Raw genomic sequence first — 25,408 nt, 5'->3', positions numbered from 1 at the left:
CCTCCCCCGGTTCCCAGGGTCTTCAAATGAAGATTTGCATAGTACTTCCAGATCATTCCCGAGAGAAGGGACAATGGCCCTCTAAACGTCCTCTCTCCCCCCCCCCCCCCCCCCCATCTCCCCCCTTTCACTTACAAAGCTGATAAAGCCCTGGTGAAAAGGGGAACAAAGAATTTACAGATGGCAGAATATTGATTTCCGCAGTCGCAGGACTACAGGGAGAAGATGAAGAACCCCCCAGAAACTCTGTGAAGTCTGAGACACGGGCACCATCCCTGCAGCACGAACTCTGCATTTGTTAAGGCAGCGCCCCTGCCAGTATCTGATGGAGGAAGCACTGCTATTGTAGAGGGATGAGCAGGCCCCTGAAAGCCTCAAAGCACAGAGAGATGAGATTACAGCCTGAAATCCCAGTGAGCGCGCTCGTTGTTTCCAAACTTGCTCAGCAGAGAGGTGCTGCCAGTGACAGCAGTTTGCCACCAGGCGGGCCAGCCCGGCATTGCTCCCATACGCTTCGGCTCCAGCTGACAGTATAGGTGGCTTTTTGTGCTGTTACCCACGTCCTCTTCTCCCTGCTACCCAACACTGCAGCTAGGAAAAGCAAGACAAGAAAATGGCCTAAGTCTCTTCTGTGCATAAAAGCGATTCCAAACAGTGGTTCTCAGTGATCAGAGACAGCCACAGAGTCGATGGCAGAGCTGCCTGTTCATTCACCAGTATTTTCCCCACACCTTCTGAAAAACATATGCTGTCACGATGGATGCAGTCATCATGGTGATAACAACCAGTACATATTGCACAGTTCGGCATGTTTCATAAAACTGTTATCAAAACATCACTCACAATTCTCTTTTTAGAATAGCTAGCTTTCTTCAAATACCTGTTTGGCTTCTCTCACCCAGGAGAAAAATTTTCCATATGGAATCTTTTGTATATTTAAGCAGTCACTCCCAATTTATACCACATTTAAAGATGAGGTGAATCAGACCCATTAGTGTCCTGACATGCCTAAGATAGAGATTAACTGTAGGGATGATAAAGCTTGAGGAAGTACCATTTTAAATCAGAGAGTAATGAAACCACCAGCACACCCAGGGTAGGACACACAGGAAGCCTTTTCAGCTGCAATCCATGAGCTCTCTGGAGCTTCACAGCCAGAAGCGCTCACCAGAAGCTGCTGTGACCGTGCCCTCCATCAACCTGGCTTCTACCAAAGGTCAAACAGGCTATTGCCAGGCTCCAGTAAGAACCACAGTCAAATAGGATCCAGATATTTGTAAATTAGTCACCATGAAGAGTTCTTCTGGAGATGTTTTGTTAATCCAACTGATGCTTTTACACCAGCAGAATTATCCCAAGAACCCACATAATTAAAAACATACCAGTGGCTACCAAAATACATTTAACTACAGGCATCTTTTTACTGTCATGACCAACATAGTTTTTATACCCCAGTAGAGATTGGTCCCTGATATATACATATATATAAACAAACAAACACCTTAAGAAGTGCAATATATGTTCTCTGATGTTGCCTAAAAGAAGACAAAATACAGCAGCACAATCACCTCACTGGCAGGAAATGTTATCCAGGATATAGGGAGTGTTTCTGAAGCTGCCTGCACTGAACATGGTCCTTGAATCTCAGCCATGCAACACTGGGAAACTTTCCTCCCCTACTCTTCATTTGTACACAGTGCCATTCACAGCTACCTTTCCTTCTTCTGCTGTGGAGATGAGCCTGAACGCCAATTCCGCCCAGTACTGACCTGCAGTACCCAGGACAAGCCAGTACAAACCAGTCACAGCCCCGCTGCACCCTCCTCTATGCCCCAGCCCAGCAGGCCCTGTGCCCACATCCACTACAGCTGGCTCCTTTCCTCACAGCTGCCACTACTCCTATACATCCCCAATCGAGGGCCCCTTCCCATCCTCTCTCCAGGGCTTTCCAATCCCATCCCCACAGCTCTGGGGCCGCTCACACAGCAGCACCCCAAGCCTCTAATAACAACACATCAGCATCCCCCCACAGCACCAAAATGGCGCCCATTCGCCACCCTTCAGCGACACAGCGCGAGAACGCTCACGTGACTAACGATCCTCCCGCCCTGTGACAACGCATGCGCAGAAGCGTGCCGCAGCTCAAGGTCAGGCTGGCGGTAGGAGAACACTGCGCGTGCTCTGTCCCGCCCCAGTGACGTCAGTTCCGGTTCCGGAGGGTGCTCCGGACGCTGAGGACATGGCGGCGCTCAGAGGGCTCTCCCGGCTGCTGCCCGCCGCCCCCGGCTCGGTGCCGGCCCGGAGCATGGCGGCCTCGGCGGCGCACGAAGGCGGCGGAGGTAACGGGGATGACGGGGCGTAGCGCGGGTCCGCATCGCGCTGCTGCTCTCCGCGCGGGGCCGGGGGACGCGCTGCCCCCCCGGGGTGCCCTCTGGGGGCTGGCAGAGCCCAGCGCTGCGTTCCCGTTCACGTGTAAATGCTTAACGCGCCCTCGGGTCCCGCTGTAACGCGAGCAGTGACTGTTGCTGTGCTCCGTGCCGCCTCCAGCCCGTCTGTGGAAGACGCTGAGCTTCGTGGTGGCGCTGCCCGCAGTCGGTGTCTGCATGCTGAACTGCTACCTGAAGGCGCAGCACGAGCACGAGCGGCCCGAGTTCATCCGCTACGCTCACCTCCGCATCCGCAGCAAGGTGCGTTTACCTGCTCTGTTCTGAGGCTTTCGTGTTCTGTGACCTCCGAGTGCCCGGAGTTTCGACTGGGAGGACCATAGGCCTCTGCTGAACGAGGTGCTGTGTACACAGCCGTGGTCTTAACTCATGGCTTTGCTCCCGGCTCAGCCGTGTGTGGCAGCTCCGGTGAGCAGCGCTGTGCCTCTCCCTGCCCCGTGTAACATTGCTGGTGTGTCCCAGAAAACATCTCAGTTGTGGAGACGCCGTGTTTACCTCAGGCTATTACAGATCTGCACACTAACAGCTGATCCCACCCTCTCGCAGCAGGGGGCCCTCATGGCATAGCACAATGGATGTCTAAATGACAGCAGTGACCTTGCTGCTTGGAGACAACAGCTGCCAGCTAATGGAGACTGTTTTTCATCTCTGGTTTTGTACAGCCTGGGAGCGCTGCCAGCTTGCTTAAGCTGGAGTCTGTATTTGCTGTTGAGTCCATTTTTTGCTATGCTTCGTAGCTCCTTCAATTACTTGCTAAGGGCTTATTTTCCTTCTTTCTTCCAACAGCCTTTTCCCTGGGGTGATGGGAACAAAACTCTATTCCACAACCCTCATGTAAATGCTCTCCCAACCGGTTATGAAGATGAAAACTAAAAGCTCAACCACAGCCAGAACTTTGGCTTTTCCTCTGTTTGGACCAGGCTGTTCTGTGGGAACCACCACTTAAGAAGATCTGCATTCCTTCTACAGTCAAGTTGAACGGTGGTCTGGCCTCCACCAGTACTTCTGTAGAGGTCCTTTAAATAAACAGCTCCAAGCCTGAATTTAGGCTCTGTCTTTTTTATCAATCTGTGACTCCTTAGAAGTTCCTTAGTTCAGTGTTGAGCCATCCCCAGCACAGCAGCAGAGGGGTTTGACTGACTGTTAATACCTGCTCCCATATCTGGTAATGCTAACAAGTCACACATCCATCATGAAGGATATGAAATCAAATAATGTATTATGTCTGATTTAACTGATCATTGTTATCCCATATGTAGATGAACGGCTATCAGTCTAATATTATAAGTTAAAATTCAGTATATAGGGAAACAGCCTGCATCATCAGCTATTGCAATATTTAGGAGTCTTGAAGGTAATTTTCTCTTACCCAGCCCTTCCTGGGAGAGGAAATTTCAGCAAAGACATTTAACTTAAGCTCTGACAGCCTTCACAGTGTTAATCCTTAGCTCTTAGGTTTTCTAGTATAGCAGCACACATACAGCACTGCTTCTGAGAAAGCTGTAGTCCAATTGTACACAATCTCAGTGCACATGTTGCAGACAAAAGCAGTTTTTGCTCTGCTGCATGTGTCTGTAATACATACACAGTGTCACTGAGGAGAACCTAGAAGGGCGTACTTATTTGCCATAGTTGGCCCATTCTAAACCTGAGTGTTGAAATACACTTAATTTTTATTTCAGAAGCAGGCACTACAGGACAATCTTCTTTATGTTTCAATGCTATTTATTTCTTCCACTTAGCTCAGAAGAGCACTATAATAAAATGACTTAAGACAAGCTTATGATAATGCATAGAACAAGGCACCAGTAGGCATAGTTACTTTAAAGTTAACTGTCAAAAATGCATTTATTCTTATATGAAGATTATAGAAAAGCAAAGCAGTTTTATGTGTTACTCAAAAAAGCTGCATACTTGGCAGACCATAAAATGTTAATTATGGTGCTCTAAGAAAGACGTGTCTCAACTTACCAACTGATAGTTCCATTTATACCGAGCGACCCAGCAGTAAGCATTAACAGCTTACTTTGTAAGTGCTACACTTAATCTCTGCACAGACTGTTTTGCCAGCTGCCTCATGCACACGAGGCGTGTGGTTAATGCAGGCTATGTGACCGTGCTTGAGCCACTGCCATTGCTGAGGACACGGGGAACAATGACCCCAGTGTGCTGCAGTTCCTGAGCTGCACAAGCCTCAAACCTCTCTTTGCTCGCAGTTATTACTTAGAAGCTGTGGTGTAGACAAGCCAGCACTTCAGTTTGAGAACTCCCAACTTTTTAATTAAAAAAAAAGTAAAACCTGAGTCACCCTTCAGGTAGTGTGTAAGAGCCAAGGAGGTGGCGTTCACCATTTTCATCTCGTATAATTCCAAGAGAATTAATTTACCCCTGTTTTGTCCCCAGCACAGAATATCTTTTACCTGTGTTAGTGTAGAGGGGACAGTTCTGCCCATTCCTGCCACAGTGCTCACAGGGCCACAGGATGAGGTGGGGTGAGTCCTGAGCTCGCACTTCTCCTCCAAGCACCCTTTCTCTCTAAGCTGTTGCAAGATCTGCAGGAGCGGAGGAAGCTTTGCTGCTGAAATATCAGGGTGGACCAAATAGAAAACATTTGGAGAGGAGAAGGGTAATTCCTAACAACTCCTTCACATCTAGATGGGAAAATACACACCAGCCTACTCTTTTTGCTAAGCCTCCTTTACTTTTCTACATTCAAAGGAAGAAAATTTCAGATACTCATTTTAGGAAAAACCAAAGTGTCTGCTACTCAGCCAAGTTGCACAAAAGAGTGACACAAACACACTCAGATGGGGCATCTGGTAAGTTAGCCAACCATCTCACTTCTTCAAAATCCACTACCAAATTGCTTAATAACTTACGTGGAGTTTCTGCAAGTTTACAAGTCAACACATTAAGACCAACAAATAACTTTCGTTTGCTTTACTAGGTGTAAAGTGGACACAGTCCGGGAGCAGCTTCATAAGCAGGCGAGGTCCCCCAAGAGGCACGACAAGCTACTGGGGCTTTTAACTTATCAGTTTTAAAGCTTCCGTTCAGCATCACTCTCATTCAACACATACTTTGATTACCTCAATCAAAAATGTAAGAGTAGCTGTGGCCAACCTGGTGCTCCGTGGTAGCGTGTACAAAGATGGCCAGGCCTGTGCAGTTCTACTGCGGTGACACATTACACTAAAGGAGCAAGAATTCAAATTCAGGATTACTTCAGTACCTCAGGAAAGGCCAAGGAAAGTGGCCTCTGCATTAACTGTTCATCCAGTTCTGTTACGGGCTGCCTCTGTCCCTCTTGGAGGTCGTAATCAGACGCTACCAGACAGTTATCTGCTTGAACAAAATGTAACTTGTTATATTTATTTCATTTAAGTTATTGCAAGTCCAGCAAAAGTGCTTTTACACCATCTCTGTTACTGGCAAAAGCTGTGCTTTAGCCTCTTGGCATTTGGGATCATATCAACCAGAATTCTTCCACCCAAATTCAGCACCTCAGAGATGAGACAAAGTACATCAACCTTCTTGTTAAACACTTCCAAAAGTTATATAAATAAGCAAGAGAAATGGGTCAGAGAGAAACTATAAGTTCAACATCTCCCATTATAAAGTACATTCGACAGAAGTTAGTTAAATCATCTTTCTGCACTGTTATAAACCGAACCACCACCACGATTCATTGGAAAGGAGGCAGCAGGTACCACGTCATGAAGTCTTTTGGTTTGTGGTAGTTTGTTTTTACAGGCATAGAAGACACCCCACTCCCCAGAATGCTACACTGAGGAAGCAGCTTAGCAAAGCGCTATCCAGGTGCGTCCCGGCTGCTGGGTGGTCAGCGCTCTCAGCCCAGAGGCTCACATGAACGACTTCCTCCATTCTGCTGAAGTCAAGAGGAATTTTCAGCTTTCCCTTTGCTTGGGCCCATGAACTCCAGCCCTTCGATGGGTATGTCCTTCTCCTTGATCGCTTTCTGGGAAGAACAAGAACAAAAGAAGTTATGTTGGAAGCGCGTTTCGGGCAGCACTTTACAGTGCTGAGAAACAAAAGCTTCGCTTCGAAACATCGTCTAAAAACAGCAGCCTCAGTACTGCCCTGGCTGGGCTCCTAACGTTAGGGACGCTGAAGTCTGTGAAGGCGGCGGTTCCGCGGGGCCCGCACCTGCACGCAGAGCTGGTAGCGCTTGAAGAGCTGTCCGCAGGGGTCCCCGTCGTTCTCGCCCTTCAGAAACTTCTCGGCGAACCAGCGGTTGAAGCACTGGTCGTACTCGCGCTTCAGCTCCGTGCACGCCTCCCCCACGCTGTTCATGGCGGCAGCAGAGCCCCTCCGCCACCGCTCCGACGTACTTCCGGCGCGCGTTGATGACGCCACGAAACCGCTTCCGGTGGCGCGTGATGCGGGTGCTGGCGTTGTGTCGGTGGCTGCGGGGCGGGACGGTGCGAGCCCTGAGGCTCGGGGCAGCCGCGGCGAGCTCCGCGCCGCCCTCGCAGGTCAGGCAGCGCCTGGGGCCGTGCCGTGCCGTGCCGTGCCGTGCCGTGCCATGCCATGCCATTAGGGGCGGTAACGGTTTGAGCAGCCCCGTCTGTGCTCTCTTGCAGGACAGCGTCACGGTGGAGGTTCTCGACCACCTGGAGCGCCTGGCCCTGGTGGACTTCCGCGATGCCGAGGGCGTGGAGCGGCTGCGGGAGGCGGTGCGGTTCGCTGAGCGGCTGCGGGAGGTGAACACGGAGGGCATCGAGCCGCTGGACTCGGTGCTGGAGGACAGGTAAGGGCCGCAGCTCTGCGCCGTGCGGCCGTCGGGCGCGTTGGTGCTGGGAGTCGCCCACGTACACGTCCAGCCCCTCTGCGCACCACACAGAGCTCCGGCCGTTGTCCCCAGGTGTCTGTATCTCCGGGAGGACGACGTTACAGAGGGCAACTGCACGGCAGAGCTGCTGAAGAACGCCAGAGAGAAAGTAGAGGAATATTTCGTAGCCCCACCAGGTATTCTTTTTTATAGAACCTTTGCATCTTGCTTGAGTTAACCCAAGGGGCGTCACCCGCCATAGCAAACTGCTTTCCAAAGCAAGGAATGGCTGTAATCATCAGCACTAACAAGCACAAAACCTGGAGCAGGCTGCGAGCTATTGAGCCAAAAGCAGTAGAGAGGTTCATGTTACCTTACAGCTCCTGCACAGCACTGCTTACAGGAGGTCAGACAGGACTTCCTGGCTTTCCTTACGTGCTCACAAATTCAGACTGTCTGTACACACTCAGGATGAACTGGAGTAGCACTGTTATGTTAAGCTGCGCTGCTCACTGACAGCTGGGCTCACACAACTCTGTTTCCTCCCAGGTAACATCCCTTTACCAGAGCTGGAAGAACGAGATACTTTCCTGAAGGGTTCGTAGTGAGAGAACTCAAATGCCATTTCCATCTTTGATTTGGGAAAACTGTGGGCTGTGTGGTCACAACCGAAATACCCCAGCACGACTTCTGATCAAAAGAAGAGCACTTACTGTGCTGAACTTTCTGTCCCACCCTTCTGTAAATTCTCTTGGTGCTGAAATACCTGATGTTTATGAAACTGGAAGGCAGCATGACAGACGATCTCAGTGCTTCTATTTATCCGATCATCTTTTATGTATTTTATATTACTGAATCGCCTGAGGGCTTTAAAGAGAACATTAAAAACTGAAGGTTAAAACAAATAGTTTTATTGAACTAGTTTGTCAGGAAAGCAAGAGGAGGTTATATCCGACAGTTCTCAACTGGCAGAGAAACTTCCTCACTGAACCTGTACGACTCAGAGGCAAGATAAGGCCAGGCTCGCTGAAAGAAGAATACTGCAGCAAACTGGAACCAAATAGCCCAGACCCTTCATTTCCAGGCCACAATAAGGGGACTTAAAGGCTTAAAACCAATTTTTCTCTTCCCACGTGGTGCCCCTCCAAATACAGCTTTAAGAATCCAGATTTATTTCCTCCAGTTATAATGCCATGCGCTAAAAAAGATCACGACATGCTGAGCCACAGTGAAACTTCTGAAGAAGTGCTAGAAAAGACCCTTGAAGTTGTTGTAATAGGATACTGCTGGTCACCTGTTTTAAGTCTGCTCTTATGGCTCTTGAGAGCATGCCAGGAGAAGGACAGGAGGGTGTTCCGTAGCTCCTGGCACACACTCCTCGGGGGCAGAAACTCCCCCTTAGAGCAGAATTCGGTGTCATCCACTTTACACAATGCACATTCTGTATCTGTTTGCAGGAAAAAAAAAAAATTACTCCCACTTTGCTTCCCTGTATTTCTGCATAATGAACCACACCAGCTTTGTGCATGTGTTCCTTGGTAGAGGAGATGCTAAACAGCCATAATTGTAATTATTTCTCCCGTGGATTCTATATTCGACATCCCTACAAACAAGATATAATTAATAAACTAAGTCTCTGTCCCACTATCAAATTCACTGCAAAGCTTGAATATTGGAGCTTGTGTCAGACTTGTCAAGAATCAGACCCTGCAAACTGCAAACCAAGTCCAGCCTAAGAGTCATTCATGGTGTGTTTATGAACCACAAGACAGACTTCAAGGTGCACCATATGACACACGTTAGCAGAGAATTCCCTCCCTGAGAAATCCCTGCGTGTTCTGTCCGTTTTGGATGTCTTCTTTTCCCCATCAGAGGGAATGGGGACGTTATTTACATAAAGAAAGGGAGAGGAATTGAACAGCATGGCTGCAGGAGACAGCAGCACAGCGTATCATCAGGCAGCAATCAAAGCAATTTGATGATCCCACGTTCCCCATGCAGCGCAGGCTGAGCTTAAAGCTTCCAATTCTCTGCTGCTCCCTTAACCACACACCCTGGTGAGAGGATGGGCTGCCCGATGCTTGTTCCCTGCAGCCTAAACTGTCTTCCAAGTTGAAAACATACATTTCCTTAATGAAGGGGTTTGTTACAATGTCCCCACTAACGAGGGAATTACAGCCCTGACTCAGATCCCCACAGCCTGCACATTAGGAACCCTTGCACAGGGTGGATGAGCTGCCTGTGGGGCAGCATGCATTGGTGCCTCAGCTCCTCCCAGCCTGTGTAATGAGGTGCTGCTGCCCTGCGGGATGGCTGAGCTCCACCAGGGTGGGCTGCACCCAGACGAGAGGAGGCACCCCTGGCTCATATCCTTACACTGCTCTACTAAGATAGGATTAAAAGACAAAAACAACAGGTAAGTGAGGCAAACATCATACACATCTGTAAAACAACTGTTTTCTCAGTGGTTACTTACAGCCAAGAGAAAAAGGTCTGTGGTTAAAAAGGAAAGGAAGGAAGCCATGTTCTGAGCTGCTGTAGATGCACCGGGTTCCCTTGGAGACCATAGAGCTGGCCTGACTTACACCTGCTACATTCTCTCCATGGCTGTGCAGATCTGTAACGTAACACTGGACTGGATGGCCTGGCAGGTAGATGCCAGACTTCCAAAGACCATTTCAAGGCAGAGATTTCTTCAGTTGCATGGAAACACAGCAACCGAGGCTGTTCTATTGCTAGGAATTATTACTTGATATCTTAGTTGTAACTGGGAGCCCCAGGAAGACGTCACTCTGCTACAGTATTCAACACAGCAAAACAAATAGAAACCCCAGCTGAGAAGTGCTGGCTCTCCAAGCTCTGCAGCACGAGGCTCATGGCAGGCACGGTCCATTGCCAGCACCTCTGGCACGTCCTCTGCTCCAGCCGCCATCTCCGTACACCTGTGTTCTGCCTTCCCCTGCAGCTCTGGCCTGAGGGAAATGTACTTTCGCATTCCTGATCAACAAGTAAAGCTGTATGGTGGCTCCTTAAAGCCACGCATCCCAGGCTTTCGTGTTTGCACAGCCCCGCGGCTCACCCACGCTGACATTTCTTGCAGTCTGTTCCTTCAGCAAACCAGTTCTTCATCGAGCACAGGGATCTGCCTGCAGCTGCCAAACGCCGCCCCCTCGGAGGCCCACGGCCGGCTCGGAAGGTCACTGTGAGCACTGTGAGCACTGTGAGCACTGTGCAGCGCTCAGAGCCTCATTTCTGCCATTGCTGCTGCTCTGTGAGTTCATTGCTCGCCGTGGCCCCGGGACCCCAAAGCTTTCCAGGCTGTTAACAGCAGAGCTTCGTCTGCCTCCTCACGTGCTGTGCTCAGTCAGAAAGGTGCGGAGATGGCAACGTGTGCCAAAGCTGCCTGAAATCAAACCGGGACCTGATGGGTTCCGCTCATTAAAGGAGCCGGGTTTAGAGCAGACCCGATCGATGTCCGCACACGTGGGCAAAAGGTTTTTATCAGAGGTCGCTCGGTCAGAAAGGCAATGACGAGCTGAAAATAGGCACATTAATGTGAAAATCGATGGAGCGCGGTTTGCGGGCTTTGCAGCGGGCGCCCGCACGCCGCCCCGCCCGTCGCGATGGGAACGGACGCGGACACGCGGCATGCCGGGCGGAAAGAAAACGCCGGAGTAAAATCCAAGCGGAGCTCCGCCGGCCGGCCAATGAGGGCTCGGGGGGCGGCGCCGCGGCCAATGGCGGGCGGGCGGCGCGGAGGAGGCGGGGCTTGGGGCGGGGCCGCGGAGCGGAGGCGTGCGCGAAGCGCGGCGTGCAGTCGGCGGCTCCGATCGGCGGCGGTCCGCAGCGCCCGCGTCGGTGAGAGGGTCCGGGCACGGAGAGTGCGGGGCGGCGGGGCGGGGCTGGGGACGGACTGCCGGAGCGGGGCGGGGGGCTGCCAGGCTGGGAGGGGAACGGCGACGCGCGTGTGAGCGCGCGGCAGGGGACCGCACCCCCAGCTCGGGGTTCCGTGCCCGCTGCAGGCAACCATGAGTGACCGAAAGGCAGTGATCAAAAACGCGGACATGTCGGAGGAGATGCAGCAGGACTCCGTGGAGTGCGCTACGCAGGCACTGGAGAAGTACAACATCGAGAAGGACATCGCAGCGCACATCAAGAAGGTAAAGGGCTGCGGTGCTGCGCTCCTGGCAGCGCTGTGTGTCACAGCGGGGGGGAATGCTGCTGGGCGAGTAGCGCTCGAGGAACGAGTTCCAGAGATAGCAGCTCACCGAGCGGGGCGTTCTGTGTGGGCTGTGATTGCTTGGGTTGCTTTCCTCACCCTCTGCATTCACTTCTGTGGTCCTTCTGCCTTTCTCTCGCAGTACTTTAAGCTTTTACTTCCATCATCTCCCCATCCGAGCGGAGCTATTTGAGAAGTGCTGCTTTGCTGACCTTGGCATCCTTCGGGTTTCCTTCCCACCCCTGCAGGACGAACTGTTCACACCAATGCAGAACAGATGGTTCGTTCCTTACAGTTTGTCACATTTTCTGCCTCCTACATGGGGGCTGACGGAGCTGAGCAGCACACAACTCCTGCACGCTCTCACTGCTGTAGGACGGGCACTGCAGCACACGGCCACCAGCTGGAAGGTTCTGCTCATACTAGGCTTGCACTGACGAGTTTCAAACAGTCTCATAGCAGGCTCCTGGGATGATGGGTACAAAGAATGTTCTCATGACATTGGTGTAAAGATACGGGCAAAGAATATCCCACTGAGTCCTTTCAGCATCCTTGTCGATAAGAACAGCTGATGGATAATGGCTTCCTCTGTACAGATGCAGAAGCAGTGGCACTGAGCGCACACATTTCAATCTTAGTCCTGCTGAGCTTTTTTAAAGTAAGCAGCAGAGAGTTATGAGACAACAGATGATCTCTGCACTTAAGAGCATATGCTGCTCCTTAATTGCTATCCTCTGAATGAGGTGCTTGCTAAGAAGTGACGTATCAGTGCCAAAACAGAAGTGTTAGGACGGTTCTCATAAGAAATGCTGAATGTGTGGTTGTCTGTTTTGCAGGAATTCGACAAGAAATACAATCCTACTTGGCACTGCATCGTGGGAAGGAACTTTGGCAGCTACGTGACTCATGAGACCAAACACTTCATCTACTTCTACCTCGGCCAAGTCGCTATTCTTCTCTTCAAGTCTGGTTAGCACCACGGACTCTCAGCAGCACTGCACCTGGCTGCAGGACTGCACAGCAAAGCCAAGCAGCCTGCTACCCTCAGCCTTCCTGAGGACACAGACCTCGATCTTCAGGTCTTGTGTTGTATTGTTAATGATCAGGGATTTGTCTGTAGTAGCTGGTATTTTCATTGTGGCTATAAAGGTGTCTTCCTCGTATTTATTTTCTTTCAAAACAAAGCTTATTTGCTAATAAAACTAATGGAGCAGTTTATCCTGGAAGACTTCTATCTACCCTTCTGCTGTCTCAGTACTTGCATTAAACTCTATTCCCCTCTAAAGGAACATCCACACCAATTTTTCTCCTAAATACACAGCATGTGAATGCTGAGTTAATCTATGAATAGATCATCCATCAGTAAGAAAGAGGAAAGATTTTTTTCCTGAGAGAAGGTGGAAAAAAAAAAAAAGACTGTGTTTGGAGTCTTTTTCAGTATGCATAACCTCCCATGCAAACTGTGGAGCTGCTTTTCTGATCTGACGTGAACTGCTGAGCTCAGAGCAATAGCCCTTTTTGGTCCCACTCTTCAGAACAGAGGGCTTTTCATACACTTATATTGCACAGCCGTCACTTCAGGTTTTAACTTCAGGTTTTGTTTTGAGGGGTTTTTAGTTTTCTTTATCCCTGCAGCCTACAGCAGAAGTACCACATCTTCAACAGTTTAGTTTAAGGAACAGAAAGAAAGGTTTGGTAATTTTATGTAGAGATTATACATGTAGAATGGACAGAGGAAAAGATTTCATATGTAGGTGAGCACACACAGTCTGATTTTGGAATAGTTATGCAGTTTTTCTCTCTCTGAAAAATCTCCTCTCCTTTAGAAAGATAAAAATACCAAGTTAAGTGAAAAGAAGTCGATGGAGAGCTGTTTTATTTCATAAGCCTTTCATTTGTTTGAGAGAAGTCAAAAGAACACAGAAAAGTCCATTAAAGTCCATATGACTGAAAGACAATCAGCTTAATACAGATTTAATAAATCCAAGTTACTTCTCATTGCTACAGTAGCCTCCTTGAACCTCAGTAAGAGAAAGGAGGAATCTTATTTGAAGACTAGATAGTCTGTTTGTATCCACAGCAGGTGTGACTGAAGCTGCCCCCTTCATTAGCACTGCTCAGTTTTGTCCATGTCCTTTATGCACTTGGAAGGGAAATTCAAGGGTAAGAGACTGGCCGCAGAATTCAATTCACCCTCAGGTCTCTTGAGGGGAACAGAATAAGTGATGTCCTTCTGGATCTGACTGCTGAGCGAGCATCTGCTGCACATGTTACAATCCCAGAGCTTTCAGATCCCTCAGGAAAATTATACTTGCTGTGTTTCACGACATAGCAGGCTCACAGTTTGAAACCTGAGTGAATGGCAACAATGCCGGAGTTTAAGTTCTGATAATCCACTTTTAAAAACCCTGCATCTTCTATCATTGCCTTCAGCTCCTCCTGAAAAGTAATAGTTTCATAATTATAACCACCTGAATGCCTATAAGCCAGCTGCCTCTATGATTATTTGGGAAATAATTTTGCACGTTGGTGCATGCAGAGAAATTCTGCCTTACCTGAGGGGGGAAGCGCCGGATGCTCTCCACAAGATACTGGTAAGACTTCCAGTCACCAGCAATAACCTCACCCAGAACAGGGATAACCTGGAAACTGTATAGATCATAGAGCCTGCAAAGACAGGCAGCAAAGATATATTTGTACAAACAAATTTAAAACCAGTCTTCTCCAACAAAAGTTGATATCTTTACCACTTTACTTTGCAGTCTGAATTTGATTTAAATGCACAACGAAAAGGCCCAAAGCATCGTCATCTCTTACTGTGAGTGCATGTAAAAGTCTTATGCCATGGCATAAGGTGTCACCATGTTCCTACCTGGAAAGAAGAGGATTGCTGACATGACTAAATTCAAGGCAGAGAAATCTCCCTCCTGGCTTCAGCACACGATAGGCCTCCTGAAGTGCCTGCGACAAAGCAGACACAGCGAGTTTGTTTCTATAGGACAGCATCTGTCTATTACCATGCATGTAACAGCTATTCAGTGATAAACTGAGGGGAGTAAAGACAATCCTGACTGGCAGTCTCCAATTTTTACTTGTAGAGAAGCATCCCAAGACCATCAAAACCCAGAACACTCTAACTGTTGCATAAATAGATTTATACCAGGCTTATAATTAAACCATGATATTAGAGAAGCAATTTTTCTTCTCCTTTTTTCCCCACAATTAGTTGATCAACTGAGCTCTTGTAATTACAGACCAAATCTGGAAAGGAGGTGACTCAACTACAAGAAATTGAAAAAAAAAGAAGAGCAATACAAATACTTTTAATCAAAAGACTTTATTCAACTGCAAGACATACCAGAGAATCAAAGAAGAAATGATTCTAGGTTTTGGAGGAGTAACGTGTGAGAACAGAAAGGAGGGAAAGGGAAGAAGAGAATATTTAGCTACTTAGAAAATTCCATCCTGCATTCAAAACAAGATAACCAAAGGAACTACCAAGAAGCATTATACTGATAACTCTGTTTTTTCCACATAAGAACACAACAAAATTGTGTACAACAGCCTCTGCAGGTTTTACATCTATTTGGCTTCAATTGTCGTTTTCCTGAGGAAATGAGTTTAAACTATGAACAGTACACATATATGACAGGAACTCTGAAACAGAATCAGAGGCGTGAGTGTGCTCTGTATCAGGTCTCCAAGGAGCCATGCTACCAGATTGCTCTATCTGGTTTCCTCAAAGAGGTATAAGCTAAGGAGCGTGCGCTTCCCAAGGGTGCAGACGAAGCACTGTGAAAAGTTACCTGTGTTAAGGTAAGTTCAAAGGCATACTTTTCAAGGTGGTTTGGATCTAAACGCTGCACCTTCCATGGAAGGAGCTTTGCCAAGGTTGTAACATGCTCCTCCAAAACACAGACAACTGCTCTAACTAGACACGGGTGCTCTAACCTATCTTCATCCACATGACAGCTAGTCACTCCCAAAGGACAGATACAATTTAGAATGCAGAGTAGCACTCTCACTAATTAATACTGTACTCGTCTTTATGGAAAACTGTAAAAACACTAAGCAGAAGCAGGCTGAGCAGGTTAGCTCAACCTGCTGCTTCACACTTTCTTCTCTGGGAGCTCTGCTGGCTCAAGCAGGGAAACAACGGTGGGTCAGATGCTTCCTGCACCAGAGGCATGACACAGATCAGGTGCTTCAGGAAGGTTTGGGACACGAAGACTGCAGTATCACAGGTTAGGAAAAGGTGGGGAATGTAGCATTCAGCCCTTTTTGCCTTAGGAAGAGATTGCGTGGCTTGCCAAGCTGGAAAGATTGGCTGCAGATAGTATAAATCTAACTTCTTACAACAAAGGTGGGGCATTTTATTGCATTCCTTGTTCAAACACACTGCACACTACATGTCACTAATATTAAGCATCCTGGGAGTAGACAAAGATGTTTCTTTATCCAAGGGTGTTCCTCCTTGGCTTCCTGTGCTAGAACCAAAACAACATCAGATGGACTGAAAGGACTTTTTGCCAGTAAATGCCATAGCAACTTACCAAATCAATACGAGTAACATTTCTTATTCCAAAGGCAATTGTGTAAACATCAAACTTGTCATCATCAAAGGGCAACTCTTCAGCATTCCCAAGCACCCAGGACAAACCTAAAATAGAAGCAAAGTACATCCTGAACAGACTTAGCATAACTCCTGCTCCTCAGACTACTCCAAAAAGAATAGAATTTCCCTATTCCAGAAGGAAATGATTATTAACAAATTGCTATTGAAAAGCAGCGCTTCCATTTTGCCTTTCTGTTGCAGGGAAAAAAACAACATCTTTGCCTTCACTCACAAATCTTTCAATGCCCTGTGTTGCAGCATATCAACCAAAGCATTCCTCTGTGTATGAATACATTGCATTCACAGAGTTTTGGTCTATCAGAAAGATTTCACCCAAATTTTGCACTGAAGTGGAAAGTAACACAAACTGGCTTCCAACTGTAGCAAACTTCCAGAAGAAGACTCAAAGAGCAACTACAAACAACAATTAACCATATGGCCATATGGCAATAAATGAAACACTTAAGAATTTTTGCTAGAAAGTTTCCATTGATTGAGGACCATAAAAAAACCCACACTCCTCCATCAGACTCAACATGTGACCCTACTGCAGCTGTGTTGTTTCCCAAACCCCAAGGACCATCTGTGCACCATTAGATATTTGGGTTATTTGTACCATAAATAAGGCTGCTTAATTTAGAATTAATAGTTTTTAAGGTCACTTTTTGGTGACTCTGATGCAGAACAACAACAACAAAAAAAGCTAAGAAAAACCAAGCAGGCTTTTTTCTGCACTGGAGAGCAGCAGTTTCAAAGGGCAGTAAGCTAAAAGGAGGCACAGAGAACAACACAACAGAAAACCTCAGCTGTTGCCAGGAAACATTCACATTTCATTCTTATGAAGTTGATATGTTAATAGTTGTAGAAAATATTATAAGCAAAGGAGCATGCAACATTATTAAGCAAATATTAGTCTTATTTAAACCTGGGCAGTTTGAAAAGACAAAAAGTGAGCACCAAGAAAAGGTTTTAAGCAACAGCGAAATGTTCCTCAGAATACACTGCAGTAAAATCACAGGGCAGAAGTTTGTAAGGGGATAGATGACAGGAAGTGCTGGTGTCAAACAAGAACTGGGTGCATGCAGTGCACCCTACCACTCCTGTTGGCATCAGCAATTGTGAAGCACTCGTGTTTCTTCTCAGCATGCACAGCCACCACTGTTGGCAAATATGAACACAGAAATGTGTACATGGAAAAACAGTAAAAGAAAAAATACGCTCCTTGAAATTAAACAAATGTTAGTCCTTGGACAATGAGCAAATGAGCTCAGAAACGAGTTCCCCAGTAGAGGGGGGAATCACGTGAAGAGGAGAAGGCAGGACACACCCAATGGGTATGTGCTGAATGAGGGAGTGCAGAAGACAGGAAGTCAGAATTATGGCACAGGAGGACAACCCAGGCAACAAGAAGACAACTGAGTTTCTAAAGCTGCGCTGTACACAGAAAGAAAGTGGAAAACTAAATATTTGTTTTGAGAATTTGTTATTAGTTTTAAAAATTTCTAATTTTCAAGCATAGCTTTGGTATAAAGCCATGGCCATATAATTTAAATCCCAAAGTGGTAATCACCTGAAGGCTATCGCTCATCACGTTCATGTTACTGAAACGGTACAAAGCATGACTTACCTTCAGAGTAGCCAAGATGCTGTGCCCTCTTCTTCCCAGCTTTTAACATTTCTTTGTTAATGTCACAGACCACAACCTGGGAATCCCCCAATGGGTTACTTTTTTCTTCCTGGTAACTCTTAGAAATTTCCTGCCACGACAAATTCTGATGGTGCCTCAGCTTCTGCTGGAGCTGGCGTTCTCGTACAGAACGCACATAATTAAGGAATCGAAAGGCAATGTCACCTGCAATTGTTTCAGAAGAAAGATTTGTGTTTTAGAATGCTTTCTCAGCTTGGAAATACTGAAACTCCATGAAATTGGAACATAAGGCTTTAAACATCAAACTCAGCACGTACACATTCCACATGTAGCATGTATGTAAATAACAGTCTGTAAGTACGTATATAAATAAGTAAAGGGAACATACTAAAAGCAAACATTCCTAAACTTCCTGCAAAAGGAAACAGTTTCTGGTAGCGTATCATGGCAGTACTATGGTAGCTTCAGAGCCTTAGAGTGAGGTATTTCAAAACACAAATCAAACTTTGCCTGCTGTAAATCTGCAGTGAGGCAGACAGATGTTTTACTATGAAGGACAGCAGAACTGAGGCAAAAAAAAAAGCTCAGGCAACTTCAGCTCAAAAAAAAAAGGTTTCAAATATCGTGGTGTGGTCATGTAGAACTACAGGAGGGTTTACCTGTTCCACCAGCAACATCCACAAGGAGCGTTCCTGGGGAAGGATTCATTTTGTGCACGAGGATGTCCTTCCACACCCGATGGATCCCCAGGGACATCGAGTCGTTCATTACATCGTACTTCTCGGCCACGTTTTCAAAGACCTGGTAAACTGCAGAGAGAGGGCGTGAGGATGAGATGCGACTGACTTAAAATCGGCCCCGTGGAAACCAGACGGGGGAAACCCTCCTCGCTTCGGGGAGTCTGCCGCCGTGCGGAACCGGGAAAGGTCACCGGAAAACTCCTTACACCGAATCTACGTGAGGATCCCATTGACCTTGCTGAGCGACAAAGGCCCCTTGGGAGAAAAAGCGGCTGTTCCCCTAACCCTTCTCCGGCTCCGCGGGGATGAAACGAGCGGGAATGACGCCAATGCCGCTGCCGCACACCGGGCCTCCCCGCCCGGCCCCGAGCCCCCCCGTAAACTGCAGCCCGGTCCCGGCCCCGCCGCCCTCACTTTTCTCCCTCCGCTCCGCCTCCGACACGTTCTGGAAGCCGAAGTGTGTCTCTGGTCCGGCGGCCCGGCCCCGTGCGGTACCGAGCAGCGCCCACAGAGCCCCGCCGCGGCGGGAGAGCAGCGCGCGGCCCGGGCACAGCCCCGCCGCCATCTTGGAGGGCGCGTCCGCCGCTCCGCCACCGCGCGGGGTCTCCCCGGCGCTCAGCCCGCGCGGGCCGCCCGGCAGCCCCGGCCCCGGCCCCGCTCCTTCGGCTGCAGCGTACCGGCCGAGCGGCCCCGCGCCGTGCTGAGGGAGGGCTCCGGCTCACTCACTCCAACTGAGCCGTTTGCCAAAGCCTTCCCGCTTACACGCCGCTTACACGTCGGAGCCATCCGCAGCCGTCGGCGCCCTCAGAGATACAAAAAGGCGCTGAGCTCTTTGTCACGTTGGAGGGCGCATCGTGTGTGTAAGGCCGCACTCCTACCGGAGCCGTTACCGGGAGAGCCTCTCACGTTGCGCTCACGGAACCACAATCGAGCGGTTCAGCCGTGAGGAAAAACAAAAGGGGAAGGCCCTGCAGAGGCAGCACGCCCACAAGCAGAGCCCCGCGATCAGCCATAGCCAGGACCCGATGCCAGCTCCCACCAGGCCCGACGCTCGGCCCCACTTCAGCTGCCAGCGCATACGTCGCTATGGCAACGGCCGCGGTGCACGCTGGTCCGAAAGAAAATGCAGGAGTAAAACGCCGTGAGACTGCCGGCTCGAAGCCAATGAGCGCGTGGAGCGGCCGCAACGATGACCAATGGCTGATGGGCAGCGCGGAGAGGGCGGGGCTGTAGGCACCGGGAGGCGGGTGCGACGCGCGCGGGTCGGTTAAACCGGCGCGACGGCGGCGCGAGCGGCTGATTGCGGTGCGCGTTCGCTTTCCTGCGCCGGTCCGCTGCGCGCCGATTCGTGAGGGCTCCTCCTGCTCCGCGCTCGTGGAACGGTGAGGGGCGGGGGGGGCTGCCGGGCGGGAGGGCGCCGGGCTGCGTCAGCTCCTGACTGGGGCTGGGTCCGGCCGGGCGCTCCGGGAGCTGCGCGCGGTGAGTTGCTACGTCGGGCCCTGCCAGCGCCGCACGCATGCGGCCTTCCCTCGGCACCGTGGGGCGGTGGCCCTGCGCTGCAGAAGGGCTGCAGGGCGGTGGCTGCGGGCTTGGGGAGGGCCGGGGAGCCGCTGGGCCTGTGGCCCGACCGCAGAAACGCTGCCCGGCAGCCCTGCGGAGCCCCCTGAGCCGGGCCGGGCCGCGGGAGCCCGAGGGAGCGGCCGTGTGTGACCGCAGCACGGCGTGCCGTGCCCGCTGCAGGCAACCATGAGTGACCGAAAGGCAGTGATCAAAAACGCGGACATGTCGGAGGAGATGCAGCAGGACGCTGTGGAGTGCGCTACGCAGGCACTGGAGAAATACAACATCGAGAAGGACATCGCAGCGCACATCAAGAAGGTAAAGGGCTGCGGTGCTGCGCTCCTGGCAGCGCTGTGTGTCACAGCGGGGGGGAATGCTGCTGGGCGAGTAGCGCTCGAGGAACGAGTTCCAGAGATAGCAGCTCACCGAGCGGGGCGTTCTGTGTGGGCTGTGATTGCTTGGGTTGCTTTCCTCACCCTTTGCATTCACTTCTGTGGTCTTTTTGCTGTTCTGCTGTCGTATTTCCCATTTAAGCATTTATCTCCGTTGTCTCCGGTTCAGTTAAATAAAAAAGTGGTAGCTGAGCCATCCCGGGGACTGATCTGGGCCAAAATACAGTGGCTCTATTGAGTGCCCCTACAGCTTCCCTCTGAGAGAAGGCTTGTTCGACACAGTTCTCGGTTACAGCTTTATTGAGCTTAATCTTCAGGATCTGTTCAGTTCTGTACAGCTGAAACAGAAACTGTAGGGAAACATCCTCTTCTGCAAGGTTACTGTAATTGTGTCTTACGTAGTAACTGAAGGGGAAAAAAAAAACCCTCTAAACCAAAGCAAATAACTTCTGCTTATTTATTAATCTGTTTGCTGTGTTTTTTTTAATATCAAATTAACAGTAAGGAATGTAAAGAATAGTCCAAGTGAATGGGAAAATCAGAGTTTTAGTGGAAGCAACTCTGATTTGCATGGAAGAGCATCTGAAAAGCAGTGCAACTAAGAAAGATTCCTCTGGAGAAAATGCTGTTCGTAGTACAGAAAGGTATTTTTCTCCGCAGATGCCGGAGATATCTGTGGTAATGAGAAGAGAGAGTTTAGCCTAACGTTACTCAGGTACTTTTTGTGGCAACTGCTAGAAACTTCTAGAGAATTTACTTGATAGGTGTAAAAGGCAGCTATGTAGAAGATGAGTCGATAGCACTGTATTACAGAGCTTCTGGCAGAGTTTTCCACAAACAGTCCCATCAGCACCCGTGTCAGAGACGAACAAAGGAGACCAAATAATGGCTTCGTCTCCATAGATACAAAACTGGTGGTGAAGCTTTCACTTGGGGGCTGTGGTTTTAGATGATGAATTATGGCAGGGAGAAGAGTACTTTCCCTGAGCAAAGGCAATGTTCTGAGCTCCCCTCTGCTCAGATGGGAGGTACTGTGTTTGTCTTTCTCTCTTTTTTTTTTCGTGCTTTTTGTCTGACTAAGCAGCAGGTGAACAATACTGGGATTATCTTGTTTAGAACGTATTCAAGAGCATCTGCTGCTCCTCTAATTGCTCTGCCCAGAAATTGAATGCCTGTTTAGAAGTGTTCTTAGTGTCTAGTGGTCTGTTTTGCAGGAATTTGACAAGAAATACAATCCTACTTGGCACTGCATCGTGGGAAGGAACTTTGGCAGCTACGTGACTCATGAGACCAAACACTTCATCTACTTCTACCTCGGCCAAGTCGCTATTCTTCTCTTCAAGTCTGGTTAGAACCATGGACTCTCTCTGACACTGCATCTGGCTGCAGGACTGCTGGCTCCTGTGCCCAGTTCCTTCAGCCTTCTTGAGGACGCAGACCTTGATCTTCGAGGGCAATGGCAGGGATCATGATATAGCAGAAGGTGTTACGTTGTGGATATGAAAATGAAAAATACCAAAAAAAAGTCTTCCTTATATTTATTTTTTTCTAAAAAGGCTTCATTTTTGCTAGTAGAGCTGTTGGAGGAGTGTGGCCTTTAAGAGTTCTCTGCCATCTGCAGTATCAGCCCATTAATGCTTATGCTCTGTGAGTACCGACGGTGTTCAGTTCCAAAGCTCTCCCTTTCCTTTCTGATTCTCTCGTACTGTTGGATATACTGACAGCTGTACTGTTGCAGAGCCTGAGCTGTTTCTTTTTCTGCTGATGCCTCTTGGAGATTTGATTTGGAAAATAAACGTCGAGATCCATCCGGCTGCCGCCTCGTTATTTGGGTAGGGCTGCGGGGTGGTGCCCGCGGGACTACAACTCCCGGCATGCCCCGCGCCCGGCCCCGCCCGCTGCCCAGCACCGCTGCGGGGCGCTGCTCCACGTGGGGCGCGCGGGGAGCGGTTAAACGGGAGCGGGGCGACGGGAGCGACTGCGGGGCGGCCCGTGGGCTGCGGGCACCTCCGCTCCTCGCGGGGCTGTGCGGCGGGAGGCGGCTCCAGCAGCTCCGGGCTGTACGCTGTTGGTGTGGCAGGTGGCCATGGACGAGCAGAAGGCGGTGATAAAGGACACGGACATGCTGGAGGAGATGCAGCAGCAGGCCGTGCAGTGTGCCGTTTTGGCCATAGAGAAGTACAGCGTCGAAAGAGAAATTGCTGCCCTTATAAAGAGGGTAAATAGCTGCGATATCCTTTTTGATCTGCTCACATCAGAGGTGGGGTGGGTTGCGCTGAGCTTCCTGGAAAAGCCAGTTCTGTGGGGCCAGGCATAGTGGGCCTTGGGCTGCTTTCCCTCTGTTCCTTTTTGTCACCCTTACACGCATCTTACCTGGCATGTGTACCTTTCCAGGTCCTTCCCATTTTGTTTTGCAGTACCTCTTGTTTTAAATTGCTGGCCTGTCCCAGTGCCTGGCAGCTGGTAGGAAACTGAGTCTGCTGTAGCTTTCCCCTGGGGAACACTGGAACTGTGCCTGAATTGGTCCTAAGGTTCTGTTCATGTTTCTGTAGCAGTTGTGCAGGATTGCCTGCCTGGTTTGAAATTTGCAGTAGGAAGTAATTTTCGGCATAGCTTCTGTACTCACTGCTCTGTGCTGAACCATGCTAACATCCCCAGGCTCGGAGGCCTGGTGTCCTTATGGGTGTGTGAGAAGGAACAAGGGGTGCACGAAAGGTCCTTCTGCTTTGCCATCTCAGAAGGCTGAGGGAATCCAAAGGTACCACAGATCTGAAAGGGGGCTGTTCAGTCCTTCAGTGAGATAGACTTCCCCAAAAGCAGCGTTTGTACTTCCTTCCCTCTCATAAGGAATACAGTCTGGTGGTGGTGAGCAGAGGGTTCGCAGCTTGTTGTGTTGTAGCTCCTTGGTGGAGCCTGAGAACTGGGGGTGAGGAACTGCTTAACCAAGGTGGTATGAGCTGACCCTTACCAGCTGGGGGCTGAGGCTATGGCTTGACATTGGGGGAGATGTCCCTGAGCTCATCCTTGCTCAGCTACAAAGCACTGTGGGTTTGATTTTCTTTAGTCTGAGCAGCAGTGAGCTGCAAGACATAACAGTCCTTGAAGCAAACAGCACACAGTGCTGCTTAATTGCCTTTCCAAATAGCTGCTTGTTAAGAAGATAGACGTCCTGATAGAAAAGCTACAGGCAGGGGAGAGCTGTGCCAGCACTAACCCCTATGGTCTCCTCCACAGGAGTTTGAGAAGAAGTACAGCCCCACTTGGCACTGTGTTGTGGGAAGGAAGTTTGGCAGCTATGTGTCTCATGAGACCAAACACTTCATTTTCTTCCTGGTGCGCGGCCTCAACGTGCTGCTGTTCAAGGCCGGGTAGCGGCCATTGCTGGGAGCTGCAGTGCCGTGGGCTGCAGGTGACAGCACGGTGCTTCTGGGCCTTCGTTGTGTTCGACACGGGAAAAAAGGACAGTTCTTTGTATTTACTTTCTTTCCGAAGTCAGCTCCTTCGTTAATTAAAACGCTGTGTTTACTCTCTGAAGTGAATCCCTGCCCAGAGGGCGCTTGGGCCTGGGCGGTGCCTCACGCGCAGCCACTCAGGGCGGGCCGGGAGGGGGCGCTGTGCGCGGGTCGGCTCTGGGGCCACTCTTTCCTGTCGCTATAGTAACGAGTGCGGACGCGAGGATCTTCCGCTCTCCACCCCGTGGCCAATGAGCGCGCGGAATGGCGGAGGCGCTGGCCAATGGGTAGAGGAGGGGGGCGGGGCTAGTGGCTCCTAGAGGCAGGTGCAGCGCGCGCGGGCCGGTTAAAGCGTTGCGGCGGCGGTGCGCGTCCGCCCGCGGGGCTGCGCGGCTCCCGGCCGTGCGCTGTTGGTGCGGGGGACCATGGGCGAGCAGAAGGCGGTGATAAAGGACACGGACATGCCGGAGGAGATGCAGCAGCAGGCCGTGCAGTGCGCCGTGCGGTCTCTGGAGGAGCACAGCCCTGAGTGCAGCGTTGCAGCTCATATAAAGAGGGTAAACGTATCCGAGCCGGGCGCTGCGGGGTGCTGAGCTCTGTACCCGCACGGCGCCCCGCGGCTCCGCTCCGCTCCGCACCGCTCCGCTCCTTCGGGTCGCGCCTAATCCGCCGTGCAGAGGCGGCGCTCGGGCGGCGGCGCTGAGTTCGGAGCGGTCTCTCCCGCAGGAGTTTGACAGGCGGTACAACCCCACGTGGCACTGCGTCGTGGGGAGGCACTTTTCCAGCTGCGTGACGCACGAGACCAACCACTTCATCTTCGCCTACCTGGGCCACGTCGCTCTTCTTCTCTTCAAGTCTGCTTAGAGCCGCGGGCCGCTCCCCGAACCCCGCCCCGCCGCTCCGTAACACACAGTGCGCTGCTGTTTGACAAGCGGGGATTGCCGGGCACGGCGTTTGGAGTGAGCGGTGTCCTTATTGTTCCTGGGGGGGTGGAAAAAGGAACCCCTCCTTGTGTTTATTTGCTTTCCCCAGCCGGCTTCTTTCCCAATAAAAACGCCCTGCCTTTCAGAGCTGCGTGGCTCTCTGTGCTCCCTCTGACACTGTTTGTTTCCCCCTGGTGTGGGTGACACCCAACCGACCTTCCCTTCCATCCAAAGCACGGACACGCTGCGGTAGATGTACCCATAGCTCAGTCGGTGATCTGGCAGTAACAGCTGAATCGGGGCAACCAAAAGCAGCTCCTTTGGGAGGCTCTTGCTGAAGGGTTACGTATGTGTGCTCCTCATTAACCCTCCTTGTCTTTCTGTGCCCAGCGCTGCCGTAGTGAGACTGAAGTTCCTGCCCAGAGAATAACAGGAAAGGGATCTGTGCACGTACTCAGGATATTCAAACGCTATTTTCGATTCAATTAAAACGCCTTTAGAAGCTGTTGTCTTCTCAGTGTGAATCCCCTCTTTGTTTTATCCTCTACTTATTTATTGCTCGGATGACCAATTTGCAAGTATTACACACATTGGGCAGAAAGGACTATTTTTTGTCTGTCACA

The 25,408-nt window shown here is 50.1% G+C and overlaps 9 protein-coding genes across 34 annotated transcripts in view; 6 read left to right on the top strand and 3 right to left on the bottom strand.

Moving 5' to 3' along the window:
* Positions 1-2,115, bottom strand: part of MSI1 (musashi RNA binding protein 1) — a 69,541-nt gene extending 67,426 nt beyond the window's left edge. For 11 of the 21 annotated variants that reach the window (XM_046901385.1, XM_040648166.2, XM_015275403.4 and 8 more), the window contains exons 1-2: positions 1,169-2,115; positions 136-591 (exon numbers count right to left, since the gene is read on the bottom strand). The gene's annotated coding sequence lies outside the window, so the exon portion shown is untranslated. The remainder of the gene's footprint in view (positions 1-135; positions 592-1,168) is intronic. The other 10 variants (XM_046901391.1, XM_046901397.1, XM_046901394.1 and 7 more) reach the window with 6 other exon arrangements.
* Positions 2,116-2,215: 100 nt separating this feature from the next.
* On the top strand, positions 2,216-3,485 carry COX6A1 (cytochrome c oxidase subunit 6A1). Of its 2 annotated transcripts, none has more exon segments than NM_001277509.1 (3): positions 2,216-2,339; positions 2,548-2,687; positions 3,231-3,485. In NM_001277509.1, coding segments are annotated over 3 exon segments (327 nt in total). In that variant the 5' UTR covers positions 2,216-2,239; the 3' UTR covers positions 3,318-3,485.
* A 670-nt stretch (positions 3,486-4,155) lies between these two features.
* TRIAP1 (TP53 regulated inhibitor of apoptosis 1) lies at positions 4,156-6,780 on the bottom strand. The gene is given in 2 exon segments (NM_001277508.1): positions 4,156-6,423; positions 6,612-6,780. Coding segments are annotated over 2 exon segments (231 nt in total). The 5' UTR covers positions 6,759-6,780; the 3' UTR covers positions 4,156-6,339.
* A 25-nt stretch (positions 6,781-6,805) lies between these two features.
* GATC (glutamyl-tRNA amidotransferase subunit C) lies at positions 6,806-8,141 on the top strand. The gene is made up of 4 exons (XM_415269.8): positions 6,806-6,940; positions 7,049-7,215; positions 7,330-7,433; positions 7,786-8,141. The coding sequence occupies exons 1-4, from the start codon at positions 6,812-6,814 to the stop codon at positions 7,839-7,841; spliced, it is 456 nt and encodes a 151-aa protein (XP_415269.3). The 5' UTR covers positions 6,806-6,811; the 3' UTR covers positions 7,842-8,141.
* Positions 8,142-11,012: 2,871 nt separating this feature from the next.
* Positions 11,013-12,673, top strand: DYNLL1 (dynein light chain 1, cytoplasmic-like). 2 transcript variants are annotated; one of them, XM_003642215.6, is made up of 3 exons: positions 11,013-11,094; positions 11,259-11,396; positions 12,292-12,673. In XM_003642215.6, exons 2-3 carry the CDS (start codon positions 11,265-11,267, stop codon positions 12,427-12,429), a joined length of 270 nt encoding a protein of 89 aa, XP_003642263.1. In that variant the 5' UTR covers positions 11,013-11,094; positions 11,259-11,264; the 3' UTR covers positions 12,430-12,673. The 2 variants fall into 2 exon arrangements, with proteins under 2 accessions (XP_003642263.1, XP_015130895.1); XM_015275409.4 differs by having other exon boundaries at positions 11,013-11,102.
* A 641-nt stretch (positions 12,674-13,314) lies between these two features.
* COQ5 (coenzyme Q5, methyltransferase) lies at positions 13,315-19,538 on the bottom strand. Of its 4 annotated transcripts, none has more exons than XM_015275331.4 (7): positions 19,136-19,538; positions 18,378-18,527; positions 17,698-17,922; positions 16,009-16,115; positions 14,328-14,416; positions 14,011-14,122; positions 13,315-13,894 (listed from the first exon to the last, which is right to left on the bottom strand). In XM_015275331.4, exons 1-7 carry the CDS (start codon positions 19,242-19,244, stop codon positions 13,793-13,795), a joined length of 894 nt encoding a protein of 297 aa, XP_015130817.2. In that variant the 5' UTR covers positions 19,245-19,538; the 3' UTR covers positions 13,315-13,792.
* Positions 19,539-19,684: 146 nt separating this feature from the next.
* Positions 19,685-22,222, top strand: DYL1 (dynein light chain 1 cytoplasmic). The gene is given in 3 exon segments (NM_001277879.1): positions 19,685-19,840; positions 20,199-20,336; positions 21,625-22,222. Coding segments are annotated over 2 exon segments (270 nt in total). The 5' UTR covers positions 19,685-19,840; positions 20,199-20,204; the 3' UTR covers positions 21,763-22,222.
* A 120-nt stretch (positions 22,223-22,342) lies between these two features.
* On the top strand, positions 22,343-23,935 carry LOC100858984 (dynein light chain 2, cytoplasmic-like). The gene is made up of 2 exons (XM_003642214.6): positions 22,343-22,628; positions 23,645-23,935. The coding sequence occupies exons 1-2, from the start codon at positions 22,497-22,499 to the stop codon at positions 23,780-23,782; spliced, it is 270 nt and encodes an 89-aa protein (XP_003642262.1). The 5' UTR covers positions 22,343-22,496; the 3' UTR covers positions 23,783-23,935.
* A 246-nt stretch (positions 23,936-24,181) lies between these two features.
* On the top strand, positions 24,182-24,930 carry DYL2 (dynein light chain 2 cytoplasmic). Its single transcript, XM_001233549.7, has 2 exons — positions 24,182-24,419; positions 24,589-24,930. Exons 1-2 carry the CDS (start codon positions 24,288-24,290, stop codon positions 24,724-24,726), a joined length of 270 nt encoding a protein of 89 aa, XP_001233550.2. The 5' UTR covers positions 24,182-24,287; the 3' UTR covers positions 24,727-24,930.
* The last annotated feature ends 478 nt before the right edge of the window (positions 24,931-25,408 follow it).

The sequence above is a fragment of the Gallus gallus genome, chromosome 15 (assembly GCF_016699485.2).
Source record: "Gallus gallus isolate bGalGal1 chromosome 15, bGalGal1.mat.broiler.GRCg7b, whole genome shotgun sequence".
NCBI classification, from domain to species: domain Eukaryota; kingdom Metazoa; phylum Chordata; class Aves; order Galliformes; family Phasianidae; genus Gallus; species Gallus gallus.
This window is presented reverse-complemented; position numbering and strand designations above follow the sequence as displayed.

What these genes read in the sequence shown, in the direction of transcription:
- COQ5 (XM_015275331.4), bottom strand. Translation starts at nt 19,244, where the DNA reads ATGGCTCCGACGTGTAAGCGGCGTGTAAGCGGGAAGGCTTTGGCAAAC. An exon ending in GCATCTTGGCTACTCTGAAG is followed by an intron (nt 16,116 to 17,697) that starts GTAAGTCATGCT and finishes CTTCTATTTTAG; the next exon opens with GTTTGTCCTGGGTGCTTGGG. An exon ending in ATGTTACTCGTATTGATTTG is followed by an intron (nt 14,417 to 16,008) that starts GTAAGTTGCTAT and finishes GCTTTGTCGCAG; the next exon opens with GCACTTCAGGAGGCCTATCG.
- DYNLL1 (XM_003642215.6), top strand. Translation starts at nt 11,265, where the DNA reads ATGAGTGACCGAAAGGCAGTGATCAAAAACGCGGACATGTCGGAGGAG. An exon ending in TCGCAGCGCACATCAAGAAG is followed by an intron (nt 11,397 to 12,291) that starts GTAAAGGGCTGC and finishes TCTGTTTTGCAG; the next exon opens with GAATTCGACAAGAAATACAA.
- LOC100858984 (XM_003642214.6), top strand. Translation starts at nt 22,497, where the DNA reads ATGGACGAGCAGAAGGCGGTGATAAAGGACACGGACATGCTGGAGGAG. An exon ending in TTGCTGCCCTTATAAAGAGG is followed by an intron (nt 22,629 to 23,644) that starts GTAAATAGCTGC and finishes TCTCCTCCACAG; the next exon opens with GAGTTTGAGAAGAAGTACAG.
- GATC (XM_415269.8), top strand. Translation starts at nt 6,812, where the DNA reads ATGACGCCACGAAACCGCTTCCGGTGGCGCGTGATGCGGGTGCTGGCG. An exon ending in GCTCCGCGCCGCCCTCGCAG is followed by an intron (nt 6,941 to 7,048) that starts GTCAGGCAGCGC and finishes GCTCTCTTGCAG; the next exon opens with GACAGCGTCACGGTGGAGGT. An exon ending in GACTCGGTGCTGGAGGACAG is followed by an intron (nt 7,216 to 7,329) that starts GTAAGGGCCGCA and finishes CGTTGTCCCCAG; the next exon opens with GTGTCTGTATCTCCGGGAGG.
- DYL2 (XM_001233549.7), top strand. Translation starts at nt 24,288, where the DNA reads ATGGGCGAGCAGAAGGCGGTGATAAAGGACACGGACATGCCGGAGGAG. An exon ending in TTGCAGCTCATATAAAGAGG is followed by an intron (nt 24,420 to 24,588) that starts GTAAACGTATCC and finishes TCTCTCCCGCAG; the next exon opens with GAGTTTGACAGGCGGTACAA.